Source organism: Glycine soja, chromosome 19, assembly GCF_004193775.1.
Source record: "Glycine soja cultivar W05 chromosome 19, ASM419377v2, whole genome shotgun sequence".
NCBI lineage: Eukaryota > Viridiplantae > Streptophyta > Magnoliopsida > Fabales > Fabaceae > Glycine > Glycine soja.
The window spans coordinates 45,700,305-45,711,198 of NC_041020.1; the positions used below are offsets into that span (position 1 = coordinate 45,700,305).

A 10,894-nucleotide genomic window follows, 5' to 3' on the forward strand; every position below is an offset into this window, starting at 1 on the left:
GAAAATCAAAAGAAATTTACACAGGAAAATAGCCTACCAAACTAGAAGTTTAAATCCGAAAGAACTAAGTGGATGACTCGAGTCCCCGACAACGACACTAGAAACTTGTTAAGACTTTTGGTAAGCGTACTAATTGTCGTTGTAGGTTTCACATTTATAAAAGAGTTCGTCTCCACAAGAACTTGAATTTACTTAATTCATTCAGATAAAGGTTATCATTTTAATAGTTATATACAAATTTAATCGAATGTCATTGGTTTTGGTTTGATTAACTAAAGACAACTTAAAGTAAAAAAAAAAGTAAAAATAACATATTTACGGAAATAACTAAAATAAGAAAATACATAATTTAGTGTGTTGGAAGTACATAAATCACGAAAACAATAATAACGACTTGAATTAAATTAAGAAGACATAAGATTGGATTTCATCGTTCATACCCTTAGTATTTTAATAAGATTAACATGTATAAATCATTTTCTAACATTACTGATACACACATAATTATCCCAAGTTGATTCCTCGCACTTGAAACCTAAGAACATTTATTAAATATCAATCCCTCGCATATATAATAAATATTCCAACATTACAATTATATTCTCATGCTTTTTGCAATCAAAACGTTATGCTTTATTTCTAGCAACGTAATGTAGAGAGTAAAATCATTTGGTTTAAATTCTAAGATTACTTTTCGGTCTTACTTAGAATCCGATTTCATGTCACTAGTGATCAAATATCAAAAGGGATATATAAGGGTACAAAGATTAGATCCAATTCTCAAGAAAAACTAATCAATCATTGTGTAGAGCACAAGACTAACAAGAGAAATAATTGGTACTATAATTTCAAAATTCAATCGGATATAATAAAAAAACAATTATTTCAAATTTTATGAAATGCCAGGTAGAAAAGTTGATCCCTGGGAAAATATGAAGGTATTTTATATTGTTTAAGAGCATGACTTAAGAATTAAAAAGCATTTAAAAATTATAATTAAGGTGATTTTATATTGTTTAATATATAGGAACCTTGTGCGACAGAAAATATATAATCCTGGGAATAGTTTGCATTCATATTTCAGTCCTCGTAGTAAAATATAAAAAAGTTTTCAAATCCGAAGCCGAAAATGAGCTATAATATACAAGATGTTCAAATGTAGAATATTTTATATTCCATGTTATTGTCCTCTAGAATCTCTTAAACACAGATGAGGTGATTGACCTAACTGAAAACACTTACAATTAACGTGCATGAATTTTATTGCTTTCATTCTATATATAGTAGGAAATTGGAAATAATTAAAAAACTCACCTTTAGAGTAATATACTTAATATAACAATTTGATATTGTATAGCCACTACGGTATTTGGGAGTTACAAGCCCTCAAAGAAAAGAATACGACATGCACTAACCAGAATAAATTCACTTGTCTTCATTCATTTGGACATGTCATGTACTCATGCATATACTGTTTGTATGTTAAACAACTACTATCGATTTGTTATATATAAAAGTATTATTTGCCTTCGAGCTTGTTGTACATAAATTTAAGATTATTATTTATTTTAAGAACATGAAATTATTAATTAAAATCTTTAAATAAAGATGCAATTCAAATCGTATAAAGTAATTTTAAATTAATAATAAAACTGTGTTTAAAATAGTTAATTTATTGTTATAACTTTTGTAATTTAAAATAAAAATATTGTGCCGGCATTTCAATAAAATGCAATTTAATAAAGTCTAAAAAAAGGGGGGGACGAGTACTTGGTCAAAGTATATATATGTTGGTACTTATTACTTATTAGATCAAATGAAGAAGATAGTAAGAATTGAAGACTCATGAGACACGACGCCCAATGATTTCATTTTACTTTACGCTATTTAATTTGTACACACTTTATGTGGTGGAAATATACACATTACTTTGTCGCCCAGCACCCAAATGCTAAACATTTCCTTTTAGATAAAAATCACTGTATTAGTAATTATAATTTTGTCTAGTATTTAAATAAGTCTCTTACATTAAATTATTTGTTAAATAAATCCATATAATTAAATTTATTTATATTTTAAAATAAATTTCTATAGTTAAAGAAAAATTAACGAAATTTGAATAACCACTAATAAAGTAAGGATACCAATAAGACAAATTAGAAATGCAGGGAATCGGTTAAAAAATTAAATTATAAAATTCATTTAAAAATTTAATAATAGCACTAAAAAACTATACGGTATTTTAATCAAAATCACTCTATGCATCCTTTTTGCAACCAACATAATTCTAGACATCCTTCTAACTAGTTACTTTGATAGTTTTAATTAAGTATCGTTTTATTTTGAAGTAATTTTTTTACTTATCGTTCCTTAATCAATTTCCTATAATAAATATATGCATTTGTAAGGAGTGTTTTTATAAATCTCTACTTTTTATTCATTTATTAAAATGATTTTTATTTCCTATAATAATTTTTTAACTTATTTGAGGATATTCCAAAAAGTTTTTTTAGCACTAGTTTTTTTAGTGAAGATTAAAATTAATCCCCTTTATAGCATTGAGAATAGTTTTCATACTTTCCAATGAAAAATATATAATTGAGATTAATTTAAACACACATCTCGAATATGTTTAATGATTTAATATTCGTTTTTAGCAAAATATAATGTAATCAACTTCAAAACAAGGGAACCTTAATCTGGTTCGTCCAACAAATGATGTTTAGAGTGGAAAAAGTTGAGCTTGAACTCTAAATTAAAGTGTTTACCAAGTTTTGTTAATTTTGAAAGTCAAGTTAGGGACGGGTAAAATTAGTCTTAAGTCAAATAATATTTTTGTTCATTAAATATATTTAATAGTAAATGTAACAATAACATCTACAAATTAAGTAAATAAAGTCAAATCTTTTAAACTTTCGATTAAAATAAAAAATTTACACAAAAAACTAATTTTTATTTTATAAATTAATTTTATCAAAAAGAGAGAACAAAATTAATATGCATCACAAGTAGTATTTTCATTGCTGTTGAGGATAAGGATGAAAAGAAGCAAATTGTTTGATAAAAAAAGAAGAAGAAGGAAACAAGTTGATAGACAGTAAAGAATACGACAGGTAAAGCTGTCAAGTAGCTAATTCTCCCATGTGCATTAAATGTTTCACTCATTTTTTCTGTTAATGTTTTTGTTTCATGTACGTGTTCACCAACGACTGGGTAACGTTAACCCAATCTCAGTTGAGACTTTCCTTCTTTTGGAAAAGTCATCGCACACTCTTTCTCTCTCTCTCTCTCTCTCTTCAAATGGAGGCTCTGTTTTTTTTTTTTTATTCCGTGTTTTGACTTCACCACATTTTGCACACGCACTTGTGTATATAAACACCACCACACCTCTCTCTCATTTCTCAACTCCAAAGTTTTCAAACTCATAACAACAACTCCTTCTGTTCACAAACTCATCTTCAATTCCTTTTCTGATCTACGCAAGGTTAAGGTTAATTTTATCTATCTACTTGGACATGAACGAAATCGATGTTCCTTCGTTCTTTCTCTGCCCCATTTCGCTAGATATCATGAAGGATCCAGTGACGGTCTCAACGGGCATCACCTACGACCGTGAAAGCATCGAAACCTGGCTGTTCTCGAAGAAAAACACGACATGCCCCATTACCAAACTGCCCTTGATAGATTACACCGATCTCACACCAAACCACACCCTTCGTAGACTCATCCAAGCGTGGTGTTCCATGAACGCTTCTCACGGCATCGAAAGGATCCCAACCCCTAAACCCCCCGTTAACAAGAACCAAATTTCGAAGCTTCTCAAAGACGCTTCTCATTCCCCTCTCACATGCCTCAGAAGACTCAAATCCATCTCTTCCGGAAGCGAAACAAATAAGCGGTGCATGGAGGCTTCTGGCGCTGTTGAGTTTCTAGCATCAATTGTAATCAACACCAACCGCAACATTGATTCTTCACATGAGGCTGACTCAAACGACGGATCTGGATTCGAGTTGAAAACAAGTGCATGCGATGAAGCGTTGAGTTTGCTTCATAATCTTCATTTATCCGAACAAGGGTTGAAGACTCTCTTAAGCTTCAGAAACGGCGAGTTTATTGAGTCTTTAACAAGAGTCATGCAAAAGGGGTTCTTTGAATCACGCGCTTATGCTGTGTTCTTGTTGAAATCTATTTCCGAAGTGGCTGAACCAGTGCAACTATTGCATCTAAGACAAGAACTTTTTGTCGAACTGGTACAAGTCCTGAAGGATCAAATTTCACAGAAGACATCAAAGGCGACCCTTCAAACCCTGATCCAATTCTCTCCTTGGGGGAGGAACAGGATCAGAGCTGTGGAAGCAGCTGCTGTTCCTGTTTTGATTGAGCTTCTTCTCGATTGCAAGGAGAGAAAGCCTTGTGAGATGATGCTGGTGTTGTTGGAGCTGCTATGCCAGTGTGCTGAGGGAAGAGCAGAACTTTTGAGCCATGCAGCAGGTCTTGCCATTGTGTCCAAAAAGATTCTAAGGGTTTCGACTTTGGCGAATGATAGAGCTGTTAAGATTATTCTGTCTCTTTCGAGGTTCTCTGCGACTCCACATGTTGTTCAAGAAATGCTGAAACTCGGTGTGGTCGCGAAATTGTGCTTGGTGCTTCAGGTGGATAGTGGAAACAGGGCTAAGGAAAAAGCTAGAGAGATACTCAAATTGCATGCTCGGGCGTGGAGGAATTCTCCATGCATACCGAACAATTTGCTTAATTCATACCCGAATTATGTGTGAAACAAAACGAGAATTTTGAATGGTGCCTCTTTTAGAAATTTTAATGTACAGAATTATTTGGAAAGGATACAGTTAGGTGTAAGTTATAAATATGAGGTGCAACTAAGCATTGATTGCCCCACAAAAAAAGTATAGGTGGGTAGTGAGATTCAGGTTTTGATTTGTATTTCCTGACAATTGTGTAATGGATTTTTGTTTTGCTATAAGCTGACACAGAAATGAGAAGAAGAAAGGGTTAATCAATCACGATTTTGTTCCAGATTTTGAGTTCAATTCTTTTTTTTTTGTTTCCCTTTTAAATTCAATGACTTTTTGAAAAGTTGAAATGCTAAAAATTGAATTTGGAGCAAGCAAATATTGTGGGCATGTCTTTGTTATTATTATTATTGAATATTGTGGACATGTCTTTTTATTATTATTGAATATGGTGGGCATGTCTTAATTGATTAAAGAAAATGCTATAGTTGTACACCACATGGCGTGGCCAAATCACAATTGAGGTAATTAAATTACTTTTTAAAGTAATTTACTTCCATTTAAGCAACTGATTCTAATTTGGAGGGCTTTAATTAATTGTTTCGTAACGACAATATTTTGTTAAATATAAATCATATTAAAAACTTCTTCCATTACCTGTCAAAAAGAAACTTGTTCCTTTATAATATTAAAAATGTTGTTTGAGTATGAAATTGTAATTGCCCACATAACTAACTTGGGGAACTGGACTTATTGAATAAATTGAAAAAAGCATAATAAGAACTTTTTTTTTTTTTACGGAAAGCAAAATAAGAACTTTTAATACTCACATAACTCACTGTTCACATGTGATTGTCGAGGCATATCAAATGAAAGTAGTATTGATAAAAGTTGAAAGGAACTTTTAGTGCTGTTACTTAGAGTCACATGCTTTTATATATGTTATAGTTTTAATAATAAATGTGTGTGAGAGAGATATATAATTTATATAGAAACATTTTTTCTCTGCATAGTATACTATAGAAATGCATTTAGTAAGAAATGCAAACCTTTATCATAAAATCATATACATGCAGTTATATGAAGATCAATTTCTGATATGTATAATTAAAATTCATTGTATTTATCAACGAGTAGTTGATTTGGGTAGTATATATATTTAGTTTCTCTTGTATATGGAAAAAAATAAAAACTATTGGAAGAGCTCTACCTTACCGTGAATATTTCCAATTCAAGTATTATTCGCATAAAAGATAATTATGCCCTGGACAAAAGAAAGTAGTTATACTTAAAAAAAAAATTGTCTATGCATGATTGTATGATTAATGTTAATTTTTTCTTGCACTCAACACTCTTAGAGTCGTTGCGTTGGTTAGGAATGATTGAGTTGTGATACGCACCTCAGACTACTTCAACAAAGAAGGATCGCGAAATTTGTTATAGTTTAAAAATTTGTCAAGTGCTTGCAAGTACGTTGTTGGATTTTTTTGAATAAAAGGTTTGATTTCCTTCAACAAATCAATCGTGATATATGTTCTTCTAGAAAATGAGAGCCCCTAGTTGTGAATGTGACGTTCAAACTGAAATCCATTGTAAAGTTTGAAACCTAATATGATTTGTTAGTAATAAAGTTGTTCATCGATCTATACATATTGACCCAAAAATAATAAACAGAAGAATCCATTCGATGTCCGAAAAATAATGGCATGGAAACAACTGCCCGATCAATCTGAAGCTGCGGCGAGAGCTGGATTAATGACAACAGATAATTAATTTTTCCAAAGCAATAATGCTCACGAATTAGTCAAACCACTTCATAATTAATAATACAGTATTAATAATTAATTTGTATAAGCTTGCACAAGGTATTGCCAATCCGTCAGTGATCTATGCTGTCTATGACTATTTTACGGTGATCATAAGATCATTGTCTACTAAGAATAATTATAAGATCAATATATTAATGTAAGTATTAATTTCATCAATTTGTGTATATATAAGCTAAAACGTTTGTTATCGTACTTGAGGGGCCAGAGCTTAATTTTGAAGGACAATGTGTTGCACATATATATTTTATGTAGGGTGGTTGCTCTCTTTAATTTGAAGTAGTTTCAGTTTGTCCAGACTTTCAAAGTTTGAATACCTCTCCCCCCCCAAAAGAAAGACACTGTGGTGGGGCTGGTGGTCAGCTCGCTACAAAATAATATGTGGTTCATAAATTCTACTATTAAATTCTCTGTGTCATATTCTGTTCGTTTAAGGTCAATATAGTCGTGAACGTGAACGAACGTAGTATATATTTGAATATGATTTTCTGACCAACTTAAGCTGAAAAAGAGACCAATATTATTAGCTCGTCTTGGCCATTAATATTGATCAGTTCTTCGTACAGTTGATTTGGGTTTCAGCACTTAATAATTTTAAACAGCATAAGTTAGTACCCTTCTGCTGACCCATACAATTGTCAAAGACTTCTGCCTCAACACAAAATTACTAGTAGTATTTAAAATTTCAAATCAATAGTCAAAGTAATTAACCTACATTCTAGACTAGTGAAGTTTCTATATAAATCGCAAGTAGAGGGCATAATTGGAGTTTACTACTACGTAATCAACTTATTCGATTAATAAAGCAGAATCAAATTAGTGTAATCACCATATGCCATATATTAGGTCATGTTATTAGCTAGTGTACATAAGGGTTAAAGTACAATTTGTATTTTTATTTTTATATGGGCGAACGTGAACATTATTATTGTTAAATAATCGCATCTTTCCAAACTCCAAAGACTTAACACAATATGTGTCAAGCGGTGGTTACATAAGAGAAAATTACTGCCTATATATATAAAAAAAACATAAGTCAAAATTGCAACCAAAAAAATCAATATATTCAAAGCACCTTAAGAAAATGCCAAAAATCACTAATCAGCCTCCAATTATTAGACCCAAACCAAAACTAATATGAAAAACCCATACTTGTCCCGCCAATCCCAAGTACTCCCATAAACAATTGTCTGCGCATTTTTGCAAACCCATGAATACCGGTAAATATTTATGAATATTTGAAAAAATAAGATAGATTAAAGTCTCACATCAAAATAATGTCGAGATAAATTAGTGAGAGGAATCCTTACCAAGTCGGTATATATTTTATATAATTCATTTACACTAAAGTCATTAGATTTATATCAAATTTAACCCGTTGATATAAAATAATCCAACGGTATATACTTTATAATAATATTTTAAATAAAAAATTAATTATTTTTGTATAAAGTGCTCACACTAATGAGATTTCTTAAAGGATCTTATTCATAATTACCTAAAGATAAAAAAGAAAACAAATAGATTTTATTTAGGATTGGAAGTTGAAGGAAGAAAAAGCCCAGACCCCGAAAACTCCACCTCCTCCTAGCATGCGACACCATTACATATAATTAATTTAATTGAAGCCAATTGTTCAATCTTATTAATCTCATGAATCACGTTCACATAAATTCATTGATGGTTTCAATTGAAGCCCATTATTCTTTGTAACTCTCCCAATTAATTGCTCAGGTAATTCAATTCAATTCGGGGAATTGCTGGAAAGTTGTAATTAAAGGAAGTGATGTGAGTTTTGATGCTTACAGATAAATTTCTTATTGCTAGGAAAAAAAAAGAAGTGATTGAATAATTCCTTCTGCTTAACCGTTCTACTGTGGTGTAAAAAAAAAGCTCTACTGTTACGATTCAATATTAAATAGTTCATCTGGGCTTTTTTCTTTTTCTTTCAGCTTTCAATCCTAATGAAATCTATTTGTTTTTATACTTCTGCTTTATCTTTCTCCGTGTTTTTAGGTTTAAATGATTAAGAAGAGTAAAACGGATCTATATATATATATAAACTCAAAACTGTAGAGCTAGATTGAAGTACAGATATTGAAATGTGTTCATCAAGATATATAGAAAAGAGTTTTTGATCCTTATTAAGTAATTATGGAACATATAGCACAAATTAAGACTGTATTTGCTTACATATTCAAATTATTTATTAGTGGATTTGACCGAACCTATACATAAACTATAAATTACATATAAGAAGCAAAACAAATTGAGGCAATAGTATTGAAGAATCATACATATTATCAAAGCGTGGAAAAAGAAGCATCCCTTGGCAAATCGAAGTGGCTCCAACAATTTCCCATAATGAAGTCTGCATCATGAGATTGAGGTCCAAAAAGGGGCGGTTGGGAGGCTTGCAAAGCATGATCGAGCATCATCTCAGAATTGGATTTGGACCACAACATATCACCGTGTGAGATTTCTGTCTCTTCACCAGGCAACTGTGGCAACTCAAAATTTGTATTATTTGTGGTATCATAACTGCTACTGTAATATTCTTGATGATTATGGATAGAGTTGAACCCGAAAAGATACATTTGGAAACTCTCACCGAAATGTGATTCTGTGGATTGTTCATGAAAATGCAAACAATCAGTGAGACCAAGTTCTTCTTCAGAGAGAGCACTATGGCCAAAATCAGTAGTGTTCAATAGGCATGAATAATAATCTGGTTCGTTAGGATAGCGAACTGTTTGGACGGCTTGATCTGGCTTCTGGTTGAGAAAACTCGCATAAACTTGTGCTAGATCAATACTTGGAGCATCTGACACCACTGAATTAGGTGAGGCCATTAAATCATCAGAATAGCCAACTGAGTTATTGGCTTGTCTGAAGGTCTTATTATACTTAGCGCTTCTACTTTTGCGGCAGCCACCACCAACCGGCACGTTGCGGAGGGATCCTCCTTTGGTCCAGTATCTTCTGCAGCCCTTGCAAAAGTACCGTGGTTGAGTTGAACTGTAGTTATTGTAGTAGCAGAACTTGGTATTGGTAGAACCACACCTAGGACAATTTGGTGAAATCTCAACATTATTAGCCTTCCACCATTTCTCCATCATGTTACTTCATTTCTCTCTCTTTAGTGGGCTGATATATATATATATATACCAAGAAATTAAGGTGAAGTGCAAAAGGCTAACTAGAGTTTAATTAATTATATGTGGGGTGATGAAACTTGAGTTATTGAGTGTTTTGGGGTGAAGTTTGTTTTTAAAAAATAATGCACGTGAGATCAAGGGAATTTGGATATGTATACGCGGCCATGCACATGAACATGCATAGGCCAGGTGTTGTCACTGGCCCGCGGGCTGATGCATGGTGTCGGTGTCTAATTCGTGGAGATGTGGGGGGATTGGGGAGGCAAATTGGGGAGGCAAAGTCCTCGGTAGCATGATTTCAAGTCTCATCTTTCAACAACCAACAGCTTAGGTATATGAGAAGCAGATCCCACAACAAAAGTTTAACATCGATATCCCAATCTGAATCCCTTGACTCTTGAAAATAGAAATATTTAGCCTTATCACATATTTCTCTCATCTTGCTTTTTCCATACTAATCAAGCAAAATGAAATCACAGCTTCATATATACTATAGTTTTTTAATGTTGCCTCCTAATCATTGTTCAGCGCCCTCGTGCGCTGAATAAGTTAATATATTTTTTTTTTTGCATTAATTTTTACTGATTCCACTATTGGTTTCTTTTGAAACTGTTGATTTGCTTTGGCTTATTCTCTACGCTGCTTAATTTGTGATTAAACTGATATCTATTAGAATTTAAACCAAGCTTGTTTGTTATGCAATGAACTACAAATAATGCTTCCTGTTTTGATTCATTCTGAACTCTGGTTTATGTCAGTACTTTGGAGCGTTGTTTTTGTTAGACGAAGTGCTTCACTCATCTTTTCTTCTATATAATATAAAGTTAAAGAGGAAGTAATCTGACTGGAAATTAAACAAAAATTTTCGGTCAATGCATAGTTCAATCTTGTAAGTTATGTCAACTTTAATTCGTTCGCTTCACTTCACTAATGTACATGCAGTACGCTAATAGTTCGACTCTTCTTCAAGAAAGGGGCACATGGGATTAAACTGAGTAGGCACTTTCTTAAGAAAGAATGTCTCTTTCAAAATAATAATAATAAGAGATAGTTATTATTGCTTGGATCTTGAGCTTCTCGGATCATGCAACTCTTTTCAAATTTACAACTATAGTAGTATATCAATGAAATAGCAAATGACACTCCACCAGGAAGCAAA

At 32.2% G+C, this 10,894-nt stretch overlaps 2 protein-coding genes across 2 annotated transcripts; one reads left to right on the forward strand and one right to left on the reverse strand.

Annotated features, from left to right (window-relative positions):
- Positions 1-3,390: 3,390 nt before the first annotated feature.
- Positions 3,391-5,021, forward strand: LOC114399026 (E3 ubiquitin-protein ligase PUB22-like). Its single transcript, XM_028361120.1, has one exon. It carries the CDS (start codon positions 3,516-3,518, stop codon positions 4,773-4,775), a length of 1,260 nt encoding a protein of 419 aa, XP_028216921.1. The 5' UTR covers positions 3,391-3,515; the 3' UTR covers positions 4,776-5,021.
- Positions 5,022-8,750: 3,729 nt separating this feature from the next.
- LOC114398346 (dof zinc finger protein DOF3.5-like) lies at positions 8,751-9,719 on the reverse strand. The gene has a single exon (XM_028360533.1). It carries the CDS (start codon positions 9,694-9,696, stop codon positions 8,881-8,883), a length of 816 nt encoding a protein of 271 aa, XP_028216334.1. The 5' UTR covers positions 9,697-9,719; the 3' UTR covers positions 8,751-8,880.
- Positions 9,720-10,894: the final 1,175 nt, after the last annotated feature.